Here is a 27,006-nt window from a genome sequence, read left to right on the forward strand (position 1 = left end):
GGGTTCGCGCCCCGGTCTGGGAGGATCCCACATGCCGCGGAGCGGCTGGGCCCGTGAGCCATGGCCGCTGAGCCTGCGCGTCCGGAGCCTGTGCTCTGCAACGGGAGAGGCCACAACAGAGGGAGGCCTGCGTACCACAATAAATAAATACATAAATAAAATTTATCAGCAGAAGTCTTCTGGAATTCCCTGGAGATCTCAGTGTATTCTTTTTGTGTGTGTTTTACTTCTTTAAAGAGAAAGATGGTTTCACATAAAAGTCATATATGATCATTCGAGAAGCTAGATTCAGCCATTCATTTGATAGACTTCTCTAGGGTATGTACTATGTGCTAGAATTATATCTGGGAGAAATACTGCAAAAGCCATAGAATATGAAAAGCGAATAACCTTTTTAAAAATTAATAGTAGTGAAAGCAAGATCCCATTGCACCTGTTTTCTGCATCTGGCTTTTTTCATTCAATAACTTGGCCATCTTTCCTGTCTGTACACCTGGGGAAAAAAAAATCTATGCACTCTTTTTAACCTACTGTGTTTACTTATAATTCAGCTAATCATAATTTGCAGTTATAAAAGGGCAGTGTTTAAAAGTTCTTATTTTTACTGTGTATAGTGTAACTCATATTTTCTCTTCCTTGTATTCTATACTAAGAAAACAATCTAACTCATATTTTCTCTGGTGTCTCTTTTTAATTAAATCTCATTCTCTGAGGTAACTGCATCGTTCGGAATATTATTTTCATGAGCACTGATCATTTTATTTATTCCCTCTGAGCTCAGCCTTCTTCCCAATTTACTCCTCCTCATAATGTAAGAGATTTAAATGCTCTTAAAATGCTCATTGCAACCAAAATAGTATTTGCAGTTTTTAACTTTTGTTTTTACCAGAACATTTGGGTTTTAATAAATTTAATTGTGAGTATCTTTTAAAATTTAAGATAAGGAAAAGATTGTAACAATTAGTATTATGCAAGGGTAGGAAGTAAGGGAACCAAAGTTTTAATAAGTGACATAAATATCATTTCTTTGCTGGTAATAGTAAAGCTAATTTTATAGACATACAGTAGAAAAGGGTCTAGAGAGCAAGTGTGGGATGACTTTAACTTTCTTTTATATATGTTTGTTGAACACATGTTACTTTGCCTTTATTTTTTTAGTCGTCAAATAATTTTGCACATGCTTTCTCACGTTGATGAGGATGCTTTTTCTTTGCACAAAATAGAGAGCTGTGGTACATATGGATGAACGTCGAGAAGAACAAATTGTGCAGCTGCTACATTCTGTGCAAGCTAAGAATGATAAAGATTCAGAAGCACAAATATCGTGGTTTGCTCCTGAAGATCACGGGTAAAACAAAAAGTATTGTTTTAAAAATGAACAAAGAGTGACACTTCTTTCAGAGCACTGGCTGGAAAAAAAAGATAATAAAAATAACATCTTTAGACTCTTCTATAAGTGAAATTTAGCCTCAAAGTCATCTTTTTTCTTATGTAGATTGAGCAAATTTGGTGAAAGATTTAAAAATTTAGGTGCCATATTTATTCTCACAGGAGATCTAAATGATAGGAATTGTCTATATAGGATTTTGATGAAGTTATTACTTAGTTCTTCCTACTCATCATCTTTGTATTTCCAGAATTTTCTTGTGGATGAGATCTGTAAGAAGTTAAATTGCTGCTGTTTTAGGAAAATCATAGGAACTGTATCATCAGGGGCAAATTAGAAGTAGTTTCTCTGGGACCGTGTAATGTAGCATCCCATTTTTAGCTCAGAAAGGGTGGCAAGAAAATGAAGTAGTGAAATAAAACATGGCTCAGAAAACTTGATAAAAAAACACTGTGAGTCTTTGCAATGGAGGAATGACTATTGGGTGGATTTTTATTCTTTTAACTATACCACAAGGAATAACCTATCTGGGAGTGTCTTATTTGTAGTGTGGAAAAAAACTGAGTTCATTATAAGAATCTAAGTATTTTCAAATTGCTCTACTAAGAGAAAGGAATAAAGGCTTTTGATTTTGATGACTTTGAAATCATTAAACAACATATATTATTTTGTTTCAGGGCTTGAGTGGCTCTTCATTCAATCTTTTATCATTTTTTTATTTTGTCAAAATAGATATGGGACTAAAGCTCCTGCTGAGAACAAACCAAACTCAGTAAAGAAAGTTGAGGATCAGGAAAAAAAACTGATAAATCAAGAAAAGAGGCCATTTAGAATCAGGGACAAATATATTGACCGCGATTCTGAATATCTCTTGCAAGAAAATGAACCAGATGTAACTTTAGACCAACAATTATTGGAAGATTTACAGAAGAAAAAAACTGACCTTCGGTATATTGAAATGCAGGTAATGGAAAGCAAGATGGGGAAAATATTTTTACTTGTCATCACTTCTGGCACTTGATAAAAATGTATTTATGGTTAGAGGTAGTTGCCTGATATAAATCAGTGAGATTGCTCAACAAGCCATCCTCTGGGAATTTTTTTTCCCCCTTATAGTACAGAAAAGTAGTGGGAATGGAATTACACATAAGTAGCCTATCTCCTCTACAGTAGTTTATATATATGGTGAAGAGAAGAAATATCTGAGAAATGGTAGTGCAAATGAAAAAAAAAATCACTCTTAAGTGTAACATTTCTAGGCCATTTTAGTGAGATGTCATAAGAGACAAGGGTGGTTAGAATTGTAATGTTTTTTCTTTTAGAACATCTAATCCAACTCTTTCGTTTTACAGATGTTAAAATTAAATTCCTCAAAAGTTATATGATGTGCTTACGTTCACCAACACTTTAAAGACAGAGGTGTCTTTAAATTCTGAAATTCTCCTGAGTTTTTCCAGTGTTTTCTTTTCCTGCTAGGCAAGATATTTTAAGGTCCCTTCCTGTTAAAACATAAAATTGAATGCTTTATGGATATTCTAGAAAGAGATGTAATAAAATGTTCATATTTTTTTTAAGAGAAAATACTGAGGGAATTCTGAGGGCTGTGTCTTTAATATGCAAATATGTACTGCCATTTTTGAGAAAGGCAGATTATCACATCTCCTGTAGGAAAGAAAGGATCTATTGACTGCCACTGAAGGTTGGATATCCTCATTAGAACAGATCAGCTGAGGTTATCCATGACCAAATTGTGTAGCTCTTTGATGCCTTTTGAGTGAAAATATGATTTGGGGACAAGAGATTTCAAGATGTATTAATTCAGAATATTTTAGTTGTCTTACAGCCTTAGGAACAAGAAGAGTTAGCTACTTGTCTCTGTTTGCTTTGTATGGAGGACAGAACTCAAATATTATTGAAAATGAGTAATTGATCTAGTTCAGAGAAAGTTAGAAGAAATGTGCAAAACAAAAACAGTTGGTGGTCTTCCTTTTGGTCAGGCACTGTTGTAAAAGCTTCACATGTACTACATCATTTGAACCTCTCAACATCCCTGTACAAGAGATTACGCATGTCTGTTACAGAGGAGGAAAAAGGATCTTAGGTTAAGTGACCTATCTATGGTTGCACAGCTCGTAACAAAACCAAGTCTAAAATTTAGGTGTGTTTAAGAGCTCAGCTTTTTAATCCTTGGTAATATGCCATATTTTTCTTTCAGTTATAAATTTTTTTTAAACATTATTTTTCCACTTTCTAGATGCCTGTCATTCTGCTGTGTTTTCCAAAGACTAAATAAGACATTCCCTGTCCTCAGACAGCTTATAGTCTCATTGCTAAGTTCATTAGTTCTTTTTTATAAAAATTCTTTTTTTTAAGTCTTGACAACTCACATAAGCTGTGAGGTAATAGTTTTGCACTCTTAACATATATATCTATGATATATTCTATTTACCAGGATTATAATTTGATTACATTTCTTTTGTAAAAAAATTAAAAACTTTTCTTTTTTAATTTCAGCATTTCAGGGAAAAGCTGCCTTCATATGGAATGCAAAAGGTAAAATGAATATACACTATTTAATTTGATTTGCAAAATGTTTAAATACATTTTTTTAAAGCTCTATATCAAGAAGAAATATAAATTAATGAACCTTTCCCTAAAGGATATTCTTGGAAGTTCATTTTATTCCTTTGAATTGTTGAAGGACTTAAAAAAAAAAAAACCAGTTCTGAAACAATTTTCCTGAAATTTTCTCATATTCATATGTCCATGAGTTTAAAAATAGAATTTTCGCTTGTAAGTTGCTTTGGGTAAATAACCCTTGCTCTTAATTTGAGATCAAATATCTTAATTAAAATTGGGGCACTGCTGAAAATACAGTGCTTTAATTAACTTATTATGTTTCCTCATACAATCACCCTATGTAGAATAATATAGTCTCCTATCCTTCTCTGACTTCTCAACCTTCCTTTATTTTTCTTTCCTTTTTTTAGCACTTACTACCACCTGACATGTGTATCTTCCCCTCCTAGCAGTGTAAGTTCTTGAGGACAGAGTCTGTTTTGTTCACTATGTACCTCTTGACTCAGAACAGTGCCTAACATTCTATAGTCCCCCAGTAAATATTTGTTGAATGAATGAATCACATTCTACTTCTCAGTACTTGCCAGCTGTAATTTCAGTGTTCAAACTTGGAGCTTGTTCTGATATATATGAGGTGGTAGAATAGATACGAAGATTTTAAATGGTGGGTTTTCATGTTAGATTGTTTCATAGATAAAGATACCTCATGACACCCCTTTGAAGTAGTGGGATGGTTTTGTTAGTACGGTGAATATTACTTTAAAAATACTCATGTTTATCTAAACCTTCTAAGAAAGAAGATCTTTCCCAAGTAGGCAGTTTTCCAGATATCTGAATTTTAGTCATTTGATTTAGGTATTTAAAACTTGTCTTTATTTTAATTATTTGAAAGGGAATCGTCTTAAATTATACTCTTCCTTGTTCTTGAAAACAGTATACAAAACTTGTCCTGTAGACAAAGCCATATTTATAATTTATGATATAAATCCTTAATGTTCCTAGTAGTTGTTTTAGGTATCAGGGGATTTGCCTTGTACTCAGTAGCCCCACATGTCACCATTCTTTTTAATTTATGTTAATTCTTATGTATGGATTTATAAGCTGTCTCTTCTTGTTCTTGTCAGTATGTTTTTCATTAACAGAGCCATGGCTCTGTTCTTTTTATAATTTGGTGCTTCTTATCTCTTGAAAACTGGTAGATCCAGATATCCAAACTGCCAGCGTTGCATATAACAGAATTTTTAAAGTATTAATATGCTTGTTAAAAACAATCACCTTCAGTTCGGTAGGATTTTGGTAACTGTCTTTTCAGACTTAGTCAACATGTGATGTCCTTCACTTATTTTCCCTTTTGAAATAGGAGTTGGTAAATATGATCGATAACCATCAGGTAACAGTAGTAAGTGGTGAAACTGGTTGTGGAAAAACCACTCAAGTTACTCAGTTCATTTTGGATAACTACATTGAAAGAGGAAAAGGATCTGCATGCAGGATAGTTTGTACTCAGCCAAGAAGAATTAGTGCCATTTCAGTAAGTAATCTCTCACTTTTTAAAATTCCCCACTTTGTTTTCCGTTCTCCCATGTAGTCCTGCTAGAACTTACTGATTTTGAAGGTTGGGGTGATTTTTTATTAGGTTTAAGATATGTTGCTATAAAAGCAAAATTTGGTTAACAAGTATTTGGTAGTAAAGCCCGAAAACTTGACCTCTCTCTGTTAGTGATAATAGATGTTTAGGAGTTCAAGATAAATTAAAAATGCAGACAATTTTCAGTATAAAACTAAAAGAACAAAAAATTGATGATGTTTATAGAATTGATTAGGAGCTTCAAATAATCTGCATCATTAGATGCTTTACATTTTACTCCTTGATTCATTCAATACTGTTTTCGGCTCTCTCTGATTGTTTTTTTAAGTATATAAGTACACTGAGTGGTGGTAGCTGTATTTCTGACTTTTTAATGCAATTCAGTAATAGGGAATTTATCATAAAAAAATAAGGCATTGTTTCAGGTTTATCATAAGCAGGTATAAGTACATGTTTATTACAAATAACATTTTTTGCTTGTGTTTAGTTAGATGACCTAGTTAAACATATGAGTTATATGTTCTTTAAAAATGTTTGGGGTTTCTTACAACATTCAGTGTGTATAGTACATTTATTTCAGTGTTATGTAATTCTGTGTGTAAATTTAAATTACGAAGATTTATGGTTGTATTTGTTTTTATGATAGTACTATTTATTACATCTCTAAGTCATTTAATACAGAATCTGGTCAGGAACTGCATTACCAATTACAGCATTGTTTTGTAGGAGCTACTATATACGTTTTAAACTATGGTTTCTAAGAGATACTATTTTCCTAGAAATGGCATAGGTTCCTAGAATGGTGAAAAATAAGCCATTTTTGTCATAACACTGTTATATAGCCTGACTTAAGTTAAAAATCTAATCTTATCATTTTCACTAATATATGAGTGTATATATTGACAGTAAGGAGAAATGCAAATTAGGTTATTTCTTTGCTTATTTTTCTAAGATCTGTTGGTATTTGAATGGGCAGTTTAATCAGTAGTAGAAAGTGAAGTAATGGTCCAAGTCAATTTATATGAGATAGAATGATTGAAAACTTTTCCTTCTGAAGTATTATTTCTTAAAAACTAATCATGTCATTTTCTATTTCTAACCTCATAAATCACTGTTCTGTCACTAGATGACTGTTGGTTACTTTTAGTTTTACAAATCAGTGTTGGGTTATAAGATTTCGTCTGTCTAGAGCTTATCTTTGGCAGCCATAACTGTAAGAACATAACCAAGAACTAGAAATTAAGCCTACCAATCTCTACAAAAAAGAAGCAAATGAAAAAAAAGTATCAACGTATGTTTACCCTCAAATTATATACAAGTTTTACAAGTTTAGATTACAGTTTCCAACTTTTCTTTAAAAAGACAGAGGTAGAGAGGATTTATAGAAAGTCGCTTTGAAAATAGTTATGAGGGAGAATTTCAGAGGAAATGAGAAGTAAACATAAGAAGCAGGTAGTCTTCAGCTCTTAAGGGACACAGTTTTAGATACCTCAGATTTTAATATGTTTCTATTTTTTAAATTCTGAAAATCTAATGGGTAGTGTTTCAGCAACCAGATTTTCACAGGCATTCACAATATTTACTCTAAAGGAAATGCTTTCTTTGTAAGTGTACTTTATTTTAATTAAAGGTTGCAGAGAGAGTGGCTGCAGAAAGGGCAGAATCTTGTGGCAATGGTAATAGTACCGGATACCAAATTCGTCTCCAGAGGTAAAGAATGTTCACTTGTTTACAGGTAGATTTTAGTGAAACTTTGAAGTTAGAGTTTCAAAAGAAAGATCTTTCCCCTATTTTTATGCTGATTATTGCTATTAGAATTAACATTTAAAGTAACTGCAACATATGAGGCTTGCAACCCACAAAATCATTTTTTTAACCCAAATTCAGATTTGGATTGCCATTTTAAGATGTCTTTTACATTATGGAATGATTAGAAAGATAACATTTTTCCTGGGTATATGTTAGTAGACCATCACTCACCCTGAAAAGGAGTTGACCTTCTGTATATTTTGATACCACCATGCAGCCACTGACTGACTGAATTTAGTTTTGTGTCTTTAACCCCCTAATCCCATTCCACTGTATTTCTTTAGTCCTTCTCTGCAGGTCAAGATTCCATTTACCTTTTTAAATGAATTGATTTTCTAATCACTGAACAGAAGTTTAGTTCCCTAAATATTTGGTCTTTTTCTTAATGGTAGCACTTTTGCTTTTAAAAAGAAATCATTAACATTGTATCATAACAGAAATAATGTATAATGAACTTGAAGCTAGTATGTCTCATTACTGTATCGTTGTAAGGGTTCCAGTAGTTAAAATTTAAGTATGAAGTTTTTCATTAAAACTGAAAACATTTTTTAAATTGAAGATATTCTTTTAAACTTTTGTGGTACTTAAGTAATTTATTAGTAAAGAAAACCAAGAATTAACTCATGTCTTCAACTCATGTCTTCCATTCACAGTCGGTTGCCAAGGAAACAGGGTTCTATCTTATATTGTACGACAGGAATTATCCTTCAGTGGCTTCAGTCAGACCCGTGAGTATGTTTCAACTCAGGACATTTAGTTAAATGTTATCAGAAGATGTAATTATTAAATTGGATTTTATTAATTTATGTAAAAGTAAAATGGTTCTGTCTTTGAATTTTGTGTTGAGTAACGAACTTTACACTTCTGCTTTAGGCAGTTGTCCAGTGTTAGTCATATCGTACTTGATGAAATCCATGAGAGAAATCTACAGTCAGATGTTTTAATGACTGTTGTTAAAGATCTTCTCAATTATCGACCTGACCTGAAAATAGTTTTGATGAGTGCAACATTGAATGCTGAGAAATTTTCAGAATATTTTGGTGAGTAAAATTTATGGTTGTTACTTTAGAAAGTTATCACAAAGCCATTGAATTTAGAAACATTTTTTTAAAGAAAACTAATACAGTGCTAGGTACAGAGTAGTCAAAATAAATGTTTAGCAGTTCATTTTATTTGAATATTCATCTACCCTCTAGTCTGACAGAGAATTGGGCCTTGTTAAAAAAAATGTTGGCATCATCTTTGTTCTTATATTGAAGACATGTAGCCTTTTGGTGCTTCCACCAGATAATTAAGGTGACATGAGTGAAGTCAAACCACAGATTTGAATAATTCTATAAACTTTTTTTGTGATTCTTCTGTGGCTTTTATGTAATATCACAGGCTAGGGTGGCAATTTGCTAATAACAGTAATAACTAGCAACCACTATGGAATACCTTCAATGTGCCAGGTAGTGTATTTGGCATGTCTTCATCAGTCCTCATAATACCTTGTGAAGTAGGTGCTGTTCTTATTTTTACAGATGAGAAAACAGCCTCAGAGTAGTTAAGTAGCTTACCCAAGGTTGCATAATTAACAGAGAGTCAAAATGATTTGAAACTAAATTTGAGGGAATTCCCTGGCAGTCCAGCCATTAGGACTCAGTGCTTTCAATTCTGGGGCCCGGGTTCAGTCCCTGGTCAGGGAACTAAGGTCCCACAAGCTGCACAGAGTGGCCAAAATATAAAAAAAGAAACTAAATTTGACTAGCTGCAGAGTACATTCTTTTAAAATTATGCCTCACTGTCTTTCCTGCTTAAATTGTTGGGGCAAGGAGGAGAAAAGGGAATTAAAATGGAATAGAACTATATTTAATGTGTTTGTGTTCAGCCCAGTTGACCCTCAAAGCCTTGTGAGATTAGTTGGGCATATTATACTTTGTCTCTGTCTCAGTCCTTTTTGATGAGAAATCCAGAACTAACTTTGAGTAAACTTAGGCAAGTCAGAGGCAAAGTTTGGTGCCACCTCAGATACTTTGATCTGTGTCTACAATGTTGGCCTTTGTTTAGAGTGTATATGGTTTATTTTGTTCGATACAAAAAACCTAAATAGCATTTAAATAACAATACTAAGAGACTTATTTTTTAACTAATGATTCTAAAATATTAAGCAACAGTTTAATATTTGGTTAGGTCTTGCTTTAACTACGTTTTTTCTTTCCCTAATTCTGGATACCACAGGGGTTATGTTTCTTATGTAGATTTCACTAAAACTTACGTTCTGATGGCACCATCTTGGCTAATGATGAAGAGAAATAGACTTAATAGGTCTTGAATCCAACTTAAATACTCTATTTTTTGGTATTCTGGGTTCCTCTGTAGAACTGTGAGATGTGTGTACAGTTTGGTAACAGTAAATCGGTACTGAGTGAACACTAGACTGCTGGTTTTATTAAATTAGGTATGGAAAAATAAGGTAGAGCTGTAAAAGTGTCAGGACCATTTTCTGAATTTAAAACTAATGGAGTCATTGTCCTATTTACAGTCTGTTGAGTAGTTTTTTTTTTTTTTTGGAACATTCAAGTACAGATTTATGTTTTATCTACCATGATAGGTAACTGTCCAATGATACATATACCTGGTTTTACTTTTCCGGTTGTGGAGTATCTTTTGGAAGATATAATTGAAAAAATAAGGTAAGTAAATAATAGGAACTAAAAGAAATTAAAGGTACTAACATGTCACCATTTTGTCAAACTTTAGTCTCAGAAACTCACCCTTAAAACTGTTTCAAACTCATCTCTAAAACATTGTTTTTCCTTAAATCAGGGATTCCCAAACTTGGTTGCACATTAAAATGACCTGGAGCTTTTTAAAACCCACATTCACACTTCATACCTTAATGATATTACAGAGTCTGGGCTGGTAGCCAAGCATCAGTATTGTTTAAGGACCCCTGGGCAGTAAAGTTTGGGAACCTCTCTCTTTAGGGCTGAACCTCTCTTCTGGTTCTCCTGCCTGGTATTCATTCTCTTTTGCTGCCTTCTATTCCCCACCCTTTAAATATGATTTCCCCCTAGAGTTCTCACTTATACTTTTCTCAGCCTTTTATGATTTCACTGTTAAATCTTTTTTCCATGACCATAGTTCCAAATTTTCAGAACTATTTTCCAATAGCTTGCAGAACTAGAGCTTCAGAAGTGAAGCTCTTCCTGAATTCTTAACTTGTTATCTAACTCTATATTCAACAGCATTGCAGTACCACAGATTTCTTGAACCACACATTTTTCAAACAAAAATCATGATCTTATATTTGATTCCCGCCATGCTTCCACCAAAAAATTAAAGCAATCTGTGTTGCTTAGTATGCCTTATTATAATGGTTACTCCTATTATCCTCCACCCAGTTGTCTAAGCTGTAAATCAGAAGAGCTGGTGTTTATCAAGCAGTTATGTACCAGGATATGTTAACTGCTTTACATGCTCAGTAACCAAACTACTCTAAGTCATTCTATATGCCATCCCACTCTCCCCCTCAAAAACCCTGAGAGCTTTCTCCTTGAACATACCTTCTCATTTTTATTTCTTCTACTTAAGGTCCTTATTATCTCTGCTGTGTTAATTAAATAGTTCCTCTCTTGGCACTGTGGTCTTCACGCTTACAACTGCTGCCATCTATTTTCCAAAGAAATCTGGTCATGTGAGCTTCCTCCCCCAGGGCATGCCCCTTGAGATTTCTGTTTGAAAACTGATTGAGGAACCTTTATTGGTTTGTCATGGTCTGTAGCAGAGCACCTCAGCTGGTATGCCCAAGTTATCTATCCCCTCAGCCCTGGTCATTAGCTGCTAGCAGGCTTCTCAAGGAGCCGTACAAAATTATGTTAGTATTCCTTGATGAGAAAGGGCTGGGAAAGCACAGCCCCATAGGATCAGGTTCCAGTTCCTTAGCCTGTCACCCCACGGCTCTTTTACAGTCTGGCCCTGTCCTCTCTTTCTAGCCTCATGCATCCCATGGTCTGCCCATCCTAAATGCACTATTCTCTAGTCTGCCAGCTTGTGCCCTTTCTTTCATGACTTTATGCTTTGTTACGTGCTATTTCCTCCTTTTAGAGCTACGTTTGCCACCTTCTTCATCTTTTCATCTATAAACTGTTATGTAAGAACAATCCCAGCTTCATTGCCCATTAAGCCTTCTCTGATGCCTCTCACAGAGTGAGTTACCTTCTCAACAAGACTCCCAGAGCACTTCTGTCATATCTCTTATAACACTTATTGCCATGTAATGTATCTTTTTATATTTGCCTCTTGCACTAGATTTCAAATTTTCAAGGTCAAGGATTTTGTCCTGTTCATCTGCATAGCATAGTGCCTGGCCTGTAGTAAACATCTGAAAACTATATGGACAGATGTAGAAACATTTGTGCTGAGATTTTTTTTTCAAGACTCCACAGCTTACTTGTTAAAGGAGACAATCAGGAAGTGATAGTGGGACTGTGAGAACAAAGATCCTGCTGCATATTTCACATGGAGAAAAGTCAGCTTTTGAGTGGACTTTATTTAACACATATTTTTTGAACTTTATGGCTTGCACTGTGCACTAAGATCTGAGCATAAAACAAGTGAAAGACTCATTACACACCCTCAGAACTTAAATCTAGATAAGGAGACATACAAGCTATTACTCTAAGGTGTGATTGACCTGTTCTGGGGAAGTGAGAGTACATTGGAAATGAGTTATAAAGCAGGGATAGGCTGGACAAGTCAGGAAAGTAGTGAAATCAGTGTAGCAAAGAGGGAAGTGTGTATGTCAGGGAGGAACATGTAAAAGTCAAAGTGTATGTTGGTCTTCCATGCTCTGGTTTTATCATCAATGCTTATAAATTTTTATGCTCTCCCTCCTCAATTCCACTTTCTATGATGTGTCCCATTTCCTACCATAGCACATTTACCAATTGTTTTCTAAGATAATAATAGGCAACAGCTTGACAATAAAAACAAAGTTCCAGGGCTCAGTAATCTAAAATTACATAAAGATGGATTGCTTTCTTAAGGTCCCCATAAGGCAGGGAATGTACAAGGAATTGTACCTAAGGGGAGTCTCTTGAAGCAAAAGGATGGTATCTGTGCACTTGTCATTCTTTAGCCAGCCTAAGAGGGGAGGTGAAGTAGGGTGGTCATTGGATAGAAGTTTTCAGCAGAGGCCCCCAGCTGTTCCTTTCCCAGAAGAAGAGCTGTGCTACAGGGAAGTAGGGAAGAAAGTAGGTGAGGTATTATGGAGGGGTTGTGATTGGGTTCTTGGGGAGGGGGGTTAAAGCTTACCTCTGTTTTTGGAATTGCTGGGAAGGGAGCCAACTGTGGGTCCATCCTGCTGACTAGACTAATCTCTGTCTCAGGTTGCCCTACCTCACGTTGGTGCCTCTATATGTATCGAAGACTTAGGGGAATCCTGGGTCACAGGTACTGAATAGGGAAGGGGATTGATTAATACTTTTGGGGTGTCTGCTATGTGTCAGGCACTGTGCTTTATCACTTTTTTTTTAAATTCTCATACAATACTGTTAAAAGAATATTAATCTCTCAAATAAGGAAACTAAAGACCAGAGATTTATACCTTGCCCAAGGTCACACAGCTAGTCAATGGCAGAGCAAGGACATCAGTCCCATTCTGTCTGACTCACGAAGCCCATGCTCCAAATCCCCCATTCCATCTGGATGCTCTCCTCCAGGTGAACTCTGAGGGGCTTTGGGGTTAAAGTGTAGGTTCATTTTTCTTTGTCCCTCTCTACTCCCATGCCTCTGAGAACCCACTTATGGTACGTGACATTCTTGGGCAGATGTGCCCTCTGTTTTTAGCAGTCACTGCAGCATGGTGGAGTCAAAGCATAGCACTGGACTGACACGAGATTTGAATGCTGATTCTCACTCTGCTGTTAGCTGTGTCTGTGAGACTGGGCAGAGCTAAGTAGTTCTCAAGCCTGGGTCTGTAGATCTCTACACTGTCTGAATCTCCTGGGGCACTAATTGAAAGTCCTGGATTAGCAGACCCCAGCCAGACCTACTGAATCCAAATCACAGTATAGGATTTAGGAGTCTATTTTACAAACTCCCCAGGGGATTCTTATGTGCACTCGGGTTTGGAAACCTCCTGTATTCAAAATCTGAGTCTTCTAGGCAATGATTAACTGTTATTTTAGACTTACTAATGTTAGCTTTTGATTTAAAAGCAAATTCAAACTTAAAGATGGAAGTTACTCTAGTTTTTAAATTTTTATTGCTGAAGATGATCTAGAGGTTTATATACTTCGATAGAGAAGAATGATTTTTATCTAAAGTGTCATTTTATATGTTAATACTTGGCAGTAAATTTATATTTAACTAGCATTCACTAGAAAGGATAGTGAAGATGTTCTTTAAAATTTTTAAATCCTAAATGTAAAAAAGTCAAGAGATATTGAATATTAGCTAAAACCAGAGTTTCAGAAAAGTGAAGCTATTTAAGAATGTTTTTATTTTAGATATGTTCCAGAAAAAAAAGAACACAGATCCCAGTTTAAGAGGGGTTTCATGCAAGGGCATGTAAATAGACAAGAAAAAGAAGAAAAAGAAGCAGTCTATAAAGAACGCTGGCCAGGTTATGTAAGGGAATTGCGAAAAAGGTAAGTCTGTTTTGTTTGAAAGTGAACACGGTGGCTAAATGACTAAAACAAAAAGCAGGATTGTCTTGATTTTGTACGCATTTAAGGATAGCATTGCAAGTCTCATATTCTAGCTGAATACTATACTGATTTGACTTATAAACACTATCATAATCCCAGTAATTCTTTCCTATTTATTGATTATGTTTTCCCATTTGCAGATTGAGTTAATTATAAGATTTTATAGCAAGTTAAACTTCAGGAAACTATCAAGTATTTCATGGCTTTCTATTTGACTTTGATAGGTATTCTCCAAGCACTATAGATGTTATAGGAATGATGGATGATGATAAAGTTGATCTGAATTTGATTGCTGCCCTTATTCGATACATTGTTTTGGAAGAAGAGGTTAGTTTTGTTTTTAAGTTTCAAAATTGAAATATAATTTCAATTTTATTTTTGTATCAAGGCCATGAAAAAAGAAAATTTTCTTAAATGCTTAAAAAAAAATAACCTATGGAAGAAATGGCTTTTGCCACCAGAAATAGGAATTTCAAAATACCAAAAGATTTAGACATTTGACCTGTTTGAAGAAAAGACTAAACAAATGAAATGTCTGGATTATAAATCCTATTTTTAAAAAGTGAACTTATATTCTTTAGTTATAATTAGTAACTAAAGTTATCTTGAGCTAGTATAATTTTAATGAAGACTTAATTGTGCACAGAATTGTACTTAGTGTATTTTGTTATGTGATCCTTTGTAATGGTTCTTTTCCCTCCATATAGGATGGTGCAATATTGGTCTTTCTACCAGGTTGGGACAATATCAGCACTTTACATGATCTCTTGATGTCACAAGTGATGTTTAAATCAGGTATTATAGAAATGCATTTTATTGTAATTCCAGGAGTGGTACTTGAATCATATCTAGCCTGGTTATTTTCTTTCATTTGAGCTTGGTGGTCTTAGTCCAGGTTGGGTTTTTTTCAAAAGTTGGATCTTATTTTTTTCTTCTTTTTTTTTTTTTTTCGTGGAAGTTCTACATCAGAGATGAAGATGGTAGGTATGTAGTGAAGTTCCTTATTTAGTATTATGGTGAGACTATTTTTCCTCTCTTCCGAAATTTGCCTAATAAAATTGAGTTCATAAAGTTAAGATGTTGGCTTTGAAGTTTTTGTTTTTTCACTCACTTCTGCATTTAGTTGGGCAGAAAAGAAGTTTGAATTTATCCCTTAGTCCTCTATTTCTCAGCTGACTATACAGCAGAGTCACCCATGGCACTTCTTTAAAATGCAGATACCCAGATCCCAAAACATTAGAATGTGACCTGAACATCTGAATTAAAAAAAAAAAGTCTACCCAAAGTCTTAGGTGATTCTGATTGTTTAACAGCATGTTTTGAGAGGTATAACCTCTTATGTCTTAGAGAAATGCATGGGAACATTTTTCTCCTATGAAATTCAGTTAAAGCTTTTTCAGGAGTCGTCATTAACTTTAGCAAAGCAAATTCTATTTAGTGTTTTATAGTTCTGAATATACTTCCTAACCTTACTCTGTTGAAGTGCTTTTGATACATTTTATTTTTACAGAACACTAAAAAATATTTCGATCTAATTTTATTGGCTAAAATATTTTTTATTCTTTGTTAAATCCCATCATGGTAATGCCCTCTCTATAATTAAAATTATTTATAATTATTAATAATTTAAAATTTATTAATAATTTAAATTTATTTATAATTAGAATTATTTATTCTCTAGCCAGAAAAATATTTTTATCTGATCACCATGATTCCGCTCTAATGAAATACTGCTTTCTCTTTTCCTTGTCATTGATAATCTTTCTCTATATAAAAAGTATAGCTGTGATTGAACTATACAACCGCTATACAACCGAATTATTTTTTTAAACAATTGGAATACTTTTTTGGCTGAACCTTCCAATTTTGGCCTCTCCTTCCCCCGTAATAAACACTATTGTATGATCTTTTAGTTTTAAAAAATATGGGTGTGTATATATTTTCTAAGAAAAATGCAGGGAAGATCATTTTGGGGGGAATGGGGAAAGGGTGTGACATTATACATTATTATAATTGACTTGATTAACTTTCTAATTGAATTATTCTCAAGGATGGAGGTATTAATTTATACTTCCACCGCCTGCTTAATTTCTTTTAAAGAAAATCTTTCAAAAATTTAACATACCTAATCTTTAACATCATCTGATAATCGTCTATAATCAAGATTTTCCAATTTTTTCCCCTAAAGTGTCTTTCACAGCTAGCTTGCTCAGATATAGAAAAAGTCAAACTGATAGGTCGTTTACTCTAGTTCTAGAACATCACTCCCATCCTCCCCTTACTTTACCCATAGTGGAAAAGACAAGGTCTGCAACATTCTGGAACTGTCTAGAATCTTTATAGTATCATTTCATTTGATCCTCTCTTACCTCTATTTCCTTGCAAATTGGAAGTTATATCTGAAGTCTTGATTCAATTCGAGTTAAGTATTTAGAGTTGATGTATTTCATATCGTGTCACAGAGACAAGTAATTAAGAGCATTCTTTTTTAGCAATACCAATTGCTTGACAGCATTTACTGCTTTTTAAGTTCAGGGGGGTCATAGAGAGACTAAGGGGGAGGAGCATATCTCCTTTGAATAACAACAGTTCTTTATCTGGGGGAAATACAGCTATCTAGGGGTCATTTGGACACTCTTGCTGGAGATGTAAGTCAGGTTGCACTTTGCTTTGGTAACTATATCTAACTGAAATTTACCCTTGCTTCCTTAACATTCTTTCTCCTTCCCATTACTGTATTACATCAAACTTTCTGTCTATTGGCTAATAATCATGAATGGACTTGAGCAACTTCATTTTGAATGTTAAAACTTCTTATATTCCTAACAATTATTTTTTTTTAAATGTGGGTCACTTTTGGAATGTATTACATTTAACCAGTGCTATTTCATTATTTTTAAGTAGGACATGGAAATTTAGTAATTTGCTTCAAAATTTTAAATATTCTTTGTATGATTAAGGTACGATTACCCAAAGTCTACAAACATATTCATCCATATTAAGCAAAACCCTTTGGTCTTCAATTAGTGGTGGGAATGGAGTTAATGATTTTTTTTTTACTATAATTTGAAAAGAGAGCTTCCAACTTTTTAAAGCATTCTTTGGGAATTTAGAATTAACAAAAAAATATTAACAAGAACATAAAAAGAATAAAGTTGGTTTGATTATCAGGTGGCTTAGCATCTGAATTCATTGTTCCATATATATATATTTTTAATAAATTTATTTATTGGCTGCGTTGGGTCTTCGTGTTGCGCATGGGCCTTCTCTAGTTGCGGAGAGCAGGGGCTACTCTTCGTTGTGGTATGTGGGCTTCTTGTTGCAGTGGCTTCTCTTGTTGCAGAGCACAGGCTCTAGGCACACGGTCTTCAGTAGTTGTGACTCGCAGGCTCTAGAGCGCAGGCTCAGTAGTTGTGGTGCATGGGCTTAGTTGCTCCACGGCATGTGGGATCTTCCCGGACCAAGGCTCAAACCCATGTCCCCTGCATTGGCAGGCAGATTCTTAACGACTGCACCACCAGGGAAGTCCCTGTTTCATATTTTTTTGATGGAGCTTTTCTGCAGCTATTTGTCTTAAAGTTTAATTTTCTTTTTAATTTTCAGACAGGTTTCTTATTATACCTTTACATTCACTGATGCCTACAGTTAACCAGACACAGGTATGTTGTTAAATTTATCTTTCAAACGGCGGCAGGCTTTAAGGACTGCTTATTGTAGGTTTTATTTTCTTTTATTTTTTAAGGCACATTTTCAAATAGTAATCCATATAAAAAATTACTTCTTTGAGAACTTTTGCAAATGAGTCTTCAGGGAATGATTGCACAAAAAGTTGAATAAAAGAGGGTAATCCACAAATCAAATTAGTTTTGTCAGCATTAGGGAAACGTTTAAAGATTGGTTTTACCAAGAACTTGTTTGGGTTTCCTGAATAAAAGAAAAAGGTATGTGAATACCAATAAAAATAACTCAACCTAGAAATTAATAATCTATGACATGTGCAGCTTGATATTTAAAATTTTGATTTAACAGAATTAGTACATTTGCAGGCATGAGATTTCAATAATGTATTATTATGGTTTTGGATGTTTTGGCTCTGTCAGATGCAGGGATTTCTCTAGTTAGAATGAACACTACTTTCTCAAAGGCAAGGTGATTTTCTAGTGTTTGCAGTTCCTGGTAGAATGAGATGGATCCATTTTTCCACTCTTTGTAAGAAAATAGAGAGCTTTTTATTTTAATATCCTTTCTGCTGGTACCTTAGTCCTGAGTAAGGCTCAGCCACCTGGATTAGATACAGAGTGCATACCTGAGGGAAGAGAAGAGGAAAGAAAGAGAACTTCTGATTCCAAAGATTGGACAAAATTGTATCCAGTGTGGAGGTACTGCCATCTCTGACACCCTCACCATAAATTATTTATATTCCTTTGCTAGAGAATATGTGACTAGACTGGCAAACAACATTTTCTTTATTGATTATCACTTTTATAAACGAGGGGATAAGTTTATGCATTTTTTTGGTTTTCGACCAAGGTGGTACTTGCCATCATGACATTGTAGGATTCGCCATGTGAAGGGGATTTTTTTTTTTAATCCAGTCCAGTCAAAAAGCTAGTATACGGTGGCACAGCCAGCTGACATTCATTCTGATGATTGGGCATCTCCCTGGTTGGTTGGTGATCTTACCTTTATAGTTTTGGGTAATTCATAATTCTTATCTTTAAACTTCTGTCCCTCTCCCTTAAAAGTTTGACTATACAATAAGACGTTTATACTCTCCAGCATTTGTTAAAAAACAAATTTTAAATTATCATATTTAAATATAATTAATTTATATACTACTTAAATATCTATAAATTCAAATTATCTCTATATTTAAATTATCACATTTCATTTGAAATCTTGTTTGTGATAAGGTTCTGACATCTGTGGGAGATTCAGTTTGGTTTACCAAAATGGAATTCTGTGGTATTGAAGATGATGTATACCGTATAAATATATCTATAAATATTAGATGCATATGTCAGTGAACACAGAATTGCTAAAAATGAACAGTACCTGAAGTAATTCCTCTATTTGCAAGAATGATGTATCAGAAATTAGTTTACTTTTGGGATTTTGATGTATTTATTCTTACAGGTATTTAAAAGAACCCCTCCTGGTGTTCGGAAAATAGTAATTGCTACCAACATTGCAGAGACTAGGTAAAAATTGTTTTAATTGCCAACTACTGATGATTGCATTAGTTTTGAGCCCCATAAATTATTAACATACTTTAATCTTTTTCTTCTACAAAATACTTTGTAATTTCTTAAAAGTAAAGCTATTTTAATTTAGTTATGGTAGTGAACATAGGTTTTGTGGGGTTTTTTTCAACGTATACTGATGTTCTAGCCTCCTTAGAAATAGCCTATTAAGTGGTTGTTTTAACACTTTCCTAAAGAAGCATGGGAACTGAGGTCAGTTTTTCTGGTTGGGAGTAGAATTGTTTGGTAGTTTGGTAATTAGTTATATACAGCATTTAAAATGTATTGTATTCCCTTGGAGGTACTATTATACCAGTATGGTCACTGCAGCAGATTGTTCTGTGGAAACTGATATTAAATCATGGAACTGGAGGGCTCATAAAGCTAGGTACAAAAGTCCTCAGGCAAGCTGTGAAGTTTGGCTGTAGGCAAATAAGAATTTAGCACATGATCTGTAAGGTTGGCCCTATGTGCCTGCCACTGAAGCTGCTGATGCTGCCTGTGATTTGGTGCTTGATCCCCCTTATGTTGGTAACTGGGAAGAGTGGTGAAAATCCTGAACTGCTAAAAATCAAATTGATTCTATAAAAAATGCTTTAAAATCCCTGTTTGTAGGCCTGTTATTGGTTAATGTATTTTTCATGTGTTTTTAACATTTTTTATATATTTTATTTTCCAAACAGCATTACCATAGATGATGTAGTTTATGTAATAGATGGAGGAAAAATAAAGGAGACGCACTTTGACACACAGAACAACATCAGTACAATGTCTGCTGAGTGGGTTAGTAAAGCTAATGCTAAACAAAGGAAAGGTCGAGCCGGAAGGTAAGATGGGACCTTTGTATGAAGCCTTAAAAACAAAAAAATTTTGTGTAGCAAAATGTGTTGGTGGCATTTAAAAATGTTTAGGACAGTTACCTTTCATATTTTTTAAAACTAACTGCAGCACGTTTTTAAATGGGAAAGTTGTTTTAATCATAGTTGCTTTGGAAAAACTATCTACCAAGTTTTCTATTTTATGATATGTCTACCTCTAACTCCTCAGTCTGGTTAATTAAAATTAATATTCTTTATTTATGTTATTAGCTATATTACTTATAATTGTGTTTCTTTTTTAAAAGCATATATTATTAATAATGATAGCTATTAATAATATTTGAATGTCAGATCATCTCATAGATACTTTATATACGTTAACTTGCTTAATCCTTACCACAGTGCTGTGAAGTGTAGGTTATTATCTGTATTTTAAGGGTAAAGAAATTAAGTCATCTGTCCAAAGTCACACAGTTTTGTACGTAGCAGAGCCAGAATTTGAAGCCAGGCAGTCTGGCTCCACAGTCTGGGCTCCTCATCAGTATACTTCACAGCTGTGCTGGTTTTTCACTATAAGTTACCAATGAAAACACAGGGAAAATACCTTTTCCCCGCTGATGTGGTGATAGCAAAAGAAATAGAAATATCTCTGTTTAATGGTAGGAGAAAAGATTTGCCTTTAACACAAATAATTGCACTTATTATTTGTTGTAATGCATACTTCACAGTATTTTTACACCCTTACTCATATGAATAGTAGAATCACGTCTGGAGTTTTAGAAGAGAGTTTTTATTTTGCCTCTTACACGTAGAATAAAAAGATTCCTATTAATCTTCAAATACTGCCTTAAGTAAGGAAAGGAGAGTTGAAAGAAAATTTTACAGACCATTTTATCAGTCCTTTAAGTTGGTACTATATCTTTAAAGCTCTGACTCACTTCCTATGATCTTTGCTGATTATCCCAGTATAACTTGATTCCAGGTAGTTTATTAGGTTATGCAGTTGTTGCTGTTGAGCATAGTTACGGCTTAATTCACGAAGTGTACCTTCTAATCAGTTAACCAGGGCATACCTTGATTGGGGACCTAGCAGGATTGGAGTTTTCCCATGCAGACCTGTCACTACTGGATACTGATTCAAAAAGTATTCACTGTGGTGAATGGGTTTTGGCACACTTTTATAATGAATAGTAAACACACTAGGCACACTAGGCCTTAGATTTGATCCATGAAAACAATTATGGAAAAAGAGTAAATGAAGTATTACATTTTATCTAATTCTTCATCCCCCCTATCCTGGTGAAGGTTAACTGTGGAATTACAGTGGGTTTTTTCCCCTAATTGAAGTATAGTTGGTTTACAGTGGTGTGTTATTTTCTGGTGTACAGCAGACTGATTCAGTTATACGTATATATGTATATATACACACAGTGTTTAATTCAAATGGAAAATAGTCCCTTGTGGGCTCTCTAGATATAAATTCCTTTAGCAAAGCTAATTAGATTGATAATTATGTTGAAGGCCAGAGCAAACTATATTAACTACGTGGTCCTCAGTGGAGACCCTCTTACTTTTAGTTTCTGCAGACATGTAATATACTAGATAATGGGTCTTTGTAGACTCGTGACAGAAATAGCTAAGATTTTCAGAATTAATTTATTCCTATAGGAAAAGGGCCCTCCCCCTTCTTTAACGGCAAGCGCCTACAGAAATATTTTATTCTGCTTGAAGATGAATGAATTCATTAACCTCTTCATATCTGTCCTTAACATTGTACAAAGAATAGTATCATTCAGGTCACTAGATGCAAACAATAACCGTTTCCAACATCCCTCTGAGAACTCAATAAATAGCACATACCTAAAAGCTTTTAAAATAATATAAACAGGTTAACATGATATCGGGATTTGTTACATAAAATGCTCACAAGGCCCAAAGAGATTAACCTACGTATACTGCTGTTATTGTGAGTAGAAGTCTGGAATCTGTAAGATAGAAACAGGGAACCAGATTATTGGTAGCGGAGGCAGTCCTGTATCTTTTAGAACTACGACTTAGGGTTAATGGATTTAAGCTTATTCACAGTGGGTGGGGAGAAGGAATATGTGATTAATAAAAATGAAATAATAAATTAGTTATGGTGTGGCTTGAAAGAAATATTGACTACTTCCCCTGCCTAGTCTTTTCTCTGGAGTTCTAAACAGTCACTGATAATACACCTCCCGCCCCTTTTTTTTTTAAGAGTTCAACCTGGTCATTGCTATCATCTGTATAATGGTCTTAGAGCAAGCCTTCTAGATGACTATCAACTGCCAGAAATTTTGAGAACGCCTTTGGAAGAACTTTGTTTACAAATAAAGGTAAATTAGCTGGGAGAGTTAAGAAAGTAAATAGGGTTCAGTTTTCAGCATCTTTTATAGAGGAAAGTAGTATACTAATCTGCCAGAAAGAATTTTTACCATGCATTTGTTTTTCTCTGTGTGTTAGTACTGTTGATCCTTGAACAGCGTGGGGATTAGGGTTGCCAAAAATCCACTTGCTGCCTTTTCTGCCTCAAAACCAAAGGAATTGATAAATGACTCACCCAAGGGTGGTTAGTTGAAACAGTTTGGGTAGAATCAGGACTCAAACCCTAGTTCTTTTGATTTTACATATTGTGACCTCTAATTGAACACAAACCTTTCCCCACGCTTAGTTAATTTAAAAATCTGTAAAATAAAAATGCAAGTACTGTATTTATTGAAAAAAAATCTGTGTGTAAGTGGACCCATGCAGTTCAAAAAAGGTCAGCTGTAAATTATATTTTTTAAAGCTTTGATCAGATATTGACTAAACAGTTTTTAATTACATACTGCTCTGGATCCAGACTACCTGGGTTTGAATCCCAAATCATCCTGTGGCAAGCTGGTTCTGTTACATTGGGCAAGTTATTTAAATTAACTTCGTATAAAATTCTTAGAGCAGTGCCTGGCATATATTAAGTGTTCAGTAATTGTTAGCTACTGTTATTATATCTTAAGATCCCTCATTATAGACTACTTACCATTTTTTCAGCATCTTAATGTATTTTGATAAAATTAGCTGCCTTATTTTGAAGGTAATTGGTAATCAACTTGTTCGTTGAGATTTTAACCAGCTACTTTTCTCATTAATAGAGTTGGTGTTAGAAAGTAGTATGTTGGCCTTTAAACATGTTTTTATAGAATCACAAATATAATTTGTACTTACTCTGGTAAAATAACTTGAAAATCGTGTATAGGTTTGATGCTTTATTTTGAGTCAGTGACACAGGCAGGATTAAACTGTTATGTCAATATATGATATATGTTTAATTATGTTTGTCGCTCCCCAGATTTTAAGGCTAGGTGGAATTGCTTACTTTCTGAGTAGGCTAATGGATCCACCGTCGAATGAAGCAGTGTTACTTTCCATAAAACACCTGGTGGAACTGGTAAGTTTGATTTTTTAAAAAATTCTAACTTAGAGTGTTAAAGTAAGTAAGCCAGCTCATTATAAAATTTACTTTCATTATGGCAAGGTAGGCCAATGAATGTGCAGTGCCAGATTGATTCACTCTTTGGCTATTCGGCTTGGAGTATGAAATATAAATTAGAAAGTTATAAAATGATACCTTTGTGAGTTTTCTTATACTGGGCTCTTTCCACACAAGTTTTTTCATTATAGGCCTGATTTTAAATTACATAAAATTTTGAAATCTTTCAATTACTGGTCCTCTTCATTTGTATTCTAGAAATGAATTTGGTTGCTTATTCTACTCTTTCTGATTACCATAATGTTTTTAGAGCTTTTGTCAAATCCAGGTAATTTAATGACAGTATGAACATTTTATAAAGGCAGCTCTTCTATTTTTGAAGGAATACTAGCAGGTGGCTTTTCTCCAAAATATCCTATCCCCCTACCTATCGTTTTATTCTTACAGTCTTTTTCCTTAGTTTCTTTTATGAAGTTAGTGTCTTGAGGAACTAGTTTCAGTGTCTTAGTCAAGTGACCGCTTAGTTGGTAGCCATCCCTGCACGAGACCATGTTGAGAAGCAGCACAGGACTGGAGAGAATTAGTGAGTGAGTTAATACCCAAAGTGGAGAGAAAGAATAGAGCTGTGCTGTCCAACACAGTAGCCACTAGCCACAGGTGACTGTTTAAATTTAAATTTTGAATTAAATTACAGATTCAATATCTTGGTCACACTTGCACATTTTAGATGTTCAGTAGGCACATAATGGCTAGTGGCTACCACATAATCAATGCAGAAATAGACATTTCTGTCAGTGCTGCAAGTTCTGTTGATGAGTACTGGGTTAGAGGATGCTGAAGATGTATTTTACGTATTCCAATTTTATTTGTGCCCATCCATGTAGATAAATTTTGAGAATTTGGTCCATGTAAAAATAAGCTCTTAATGTGAGTATTAAGTTGTTTAAATGAAAAGCATTGTAACTTATCTGACCATCTTTGTTGGAATTTGAATTAGATTTAGTGAGGTCACTGGTATTTTACAGAGCAGTGCGGTTTTACTCCTGACCTCTCTTCCCCTCCAGACTTTTATCGAATAGAACAGCAGTAGAGGGCTACGTGGTGATCAGAGAATCAACGTATTATTTGTGGTAGAGACAGACAACCAGAGGACGGCTGGAGTCTGAAGCCAGAGTGGGATGACTTCCTCTCTCCCAACTGAATTTAAGAACCAGTCTTTACTTAGCCATTTGTAGGCAACGAAATTGTGAAAAGGCTTGGAAAATCCTTGCCAACAGTAGGGTCTGAAGCCTACATTTTGAAGAAAACTTCTTATTGTGCAATACAGCATGCCCATCCAGGGTAAAAGAGCAAAACAAAAATGTCCAGCTTAATGGTTTATCATAAAGTGAACACTCTTGTTTTTATTCATGTCAAGAAGTTAAGAACATTTCCAGTAACCTAAAAACCAACTTCCTACCCTCGCCCAATTACTCTACTCTCAGGCTCAAAAATAACCTCTATCATGACTTTAATGGTAATCTCTTGCTTGTTTTTCTTGATGGTTTTACTATACCAGTATACATCTCTATAAAGAACTCAGTTTAACTTGGCCTTTTGTGAACTTTACATGAACTCACACAGGATGTGGGTTTTTTTTTTTTTGCAGGGGGAACGGGGTTCTGGATTCTTTCACTGAACATTGTGAGACTCGTGTGCATTATTGCTTTTAGCTATAGTTCATTCATTTTCATTTCTTTATTATATGACTACTGAAAGGCATTTTTGTTATTTCCAATTTGAGACAGTTACATATAGTGCTGCTATGACTGTTCTTCAATATTTGTTTCTTGGTTGCACATGTTTAAGTATTTCTTATGGGTGTACACTTGAGTGAATTCGCTGAGTCATAACGTATGTGTATGATTAACTTTGGTAGGTAATGCCCAGCCATTTCCCAAAGTTGTCAAACTGCTTACACTCCTACCAGTGTCAGTGGTAGGTAAGCATTCTCAGCTCTATAGCATCACCAACCTGTAGTCTTTTATTCTAAGCATGTTGATAGGTATGTAGTAGTTTTGTGGCTTTAGTTTGCATTACCATGACTACTGTTGAATTTGTAGGCAGCTTTTTATGCTTATTGCCCATTTGGATAGTCTCATTTATAAATTATTGATGCCTGTTTTTCTGTTACGTTGTAGGAGGTAATTATATACTTTTTGTGTACTCTTGATCTGAGCCTTTTGTCAGCTGTGTATTGCACATGTATGTATTTTTACCTTTTCACTTTTTAACAGTGGTTTGATAAACTGAAATTCCTAATTTTAATGTGGTCAAATGTATCAGTCTTTTTCTTTATTGTTACTGCTTTTTGTCCTTTAGTAAGTTTTTCTCTACCCTGGAGTCATGAGGATATATTGTTTTAACTTTGTTTTCTTTTTCACACTTAGCTATATAATTCATCTGCAGTGGATTTGTGTGTGTGTGTGTGTGTGTGTGTGTAGGTGAGGTAGGAATCAAAGTTTTTAGATGTGTAGAGCAGTTGACCGAAACCATTTATAGAAAAGTTCATCCTTTTCCTCTTTGTTCTGCAGCCATAGTCATAGATCAGGTGTCTATGGATTTATTTGTCTGTTTGTAGGCTCTCCTTTATTCTATTGGTGTATATTTCTATCTTGAGCTGGTGTCACACTGCCTTAATTACAATATTGAGTCTTACCAAACAACATGATCTGTCCCATTGATTTAGTTATTTAATCTCTTGGTGTTTCAACGTTTTCTGTGTATTATAGAATTTTTTAAAAAATTTATATCTTGGTTTGTGGTATTTTTGGATTATATTCAAACTTCAAAATTTTTCATTTTCTTGTGAGTCTGATATACAGAAATCAAATTGGTTTTGAATGTTGACCTTGTATTCATCAATGCTGTGAAACCCACTTACTCTGATAACTATATGTAGATTTTTGAGTACATAGTCACATCTATAAATAATTGCAATTTTATTTATTCCTTTCCAGCTGTTGTCCAGGATCCTTAGTACAATGTTGAGCAGCAGTGTTATGATAGTGTGCATTCTTTTTTTTTTTAACATCTTTATTGGAGTATGATTGCTTTACAATGGTGTGTTAGTTTCTGCTTTACAACAAAGTGAATCAGTTATACATATACATATGTTCCCAATGTCTTCACTCTTGCGTCTCCCTCCTACCCTCCCTATCCCACCCCTCTAGGTGGTCACAAAGCACGGAGCTGATCTCCCTGTGCTATGCAGGTGCTTCCCACTAGCTGTTTTACATTTGGTAGTGTATATATGTCCATGCCACTCTCTCACTTCATCACAGCTTACCCTTCCCCCTCCCCATATCCTCAAGTCCATGCTCTAGTAGGTCTGTGTTTTATTCCCATCCTACC

General features: G+C 34.6%; 1 protein-coding gene across 2 annotated transcripts in view; it reads left to right on the forward strand.

Annotated features, from left to right (window-relative positions):
• Positions 1 to 27,006, forward strand: part of DHX36 (DEAH-box helicase 36) — a 58,448-nt gene that overhangs the window by 12,523 nt on the left and 18,919 nt on the right. Inside the window, exons 2-19 of one of the 2 annotated variants that reach the window (XM_028488492.2) lie at positions 1,224 to 1,348; positions 2,120 to 2,351; positions 3,902 to 3,940; positions 5,328 to 5,498; positions 7,186 to 7,265; positions 8,018 to 8,092; positions 8,238 to 8,404; positions 9,958 to 10,039; positions 12,487 to 12,605; positions 12,737 to 12,800; positions 13,859 to 13,999; positions 14,284 to 14,386; positions 14,767 to 14,854; positions 17,663 to 17,718; positions 19,196 to 19,260; positions 19,986 to 20,129; positions 22,363 to 22,480; positions 23,473 to 23,571. In XM_028488492.2, the coding sequence (XP_028344293.1) occupies positions 1,224 to 1,348; positions 2,120 to 2,351; positions 3,902 to 3,940; positions 5,328 to 5,498; positions 7,186 to 7,265; positions 8,018 to 8,092; positions 8,238 to 8,404; positions 9,958 to 10,039; positions 12,487 to 12,605; positions 12,737 to 12,800; positions 13,859 to 13,999; positions 14,284 to 14,386; positions 14,767 to 14,854; positions 17,663 to 17,718; positions 19,196 to 19,260; positions 19,986 to 20,129; positions 22,363 to 22,480; positions 23,473 to 23,571 (1,968 nt within the window). The remainder of the gene's footprint in view (positions 1 to 1,223; positions 1,349 to 2,119; positions 2,352 to 3,901; positions 3,941 to 5,327; positions 5,499 to 7,185; positions 7,266 to 8,017; positions 8,093 to 8,237; positions 8,405 to 9,957; positions 10,040 to 12,486; positions 12,606 to 12,736; positions 12,801 to 13,858; positions 14,000 to 14,283; positions 14,387 to 14,766; positions 14,855 to 17,662; positions 17,719 to 19,195; positions 19,261 to 19,985; positions 20,130 to 22,362; positions 22,481 to 23,472; positions 23,572 to 27,006) is intronic. The other variant, XM_024131835.3, reaches the window with a different exon arrangement.

Source organism: Physeter macrocephalus, chromosome 1, assembly GCF_002837175.3.
Source record: "Physeter macrocephalus isolate SW-GA chromosome 1, ASM283717v5, whole genome shotgun sequence".
In the NCBI taxonomy this organism is placed as follows: domain Eukaryota; kingdom Metazoa; phylum Chordata; class Mammalia; order Artiodactyla; family Physeteridae; genus Physeter; species Physeter macrocephalus.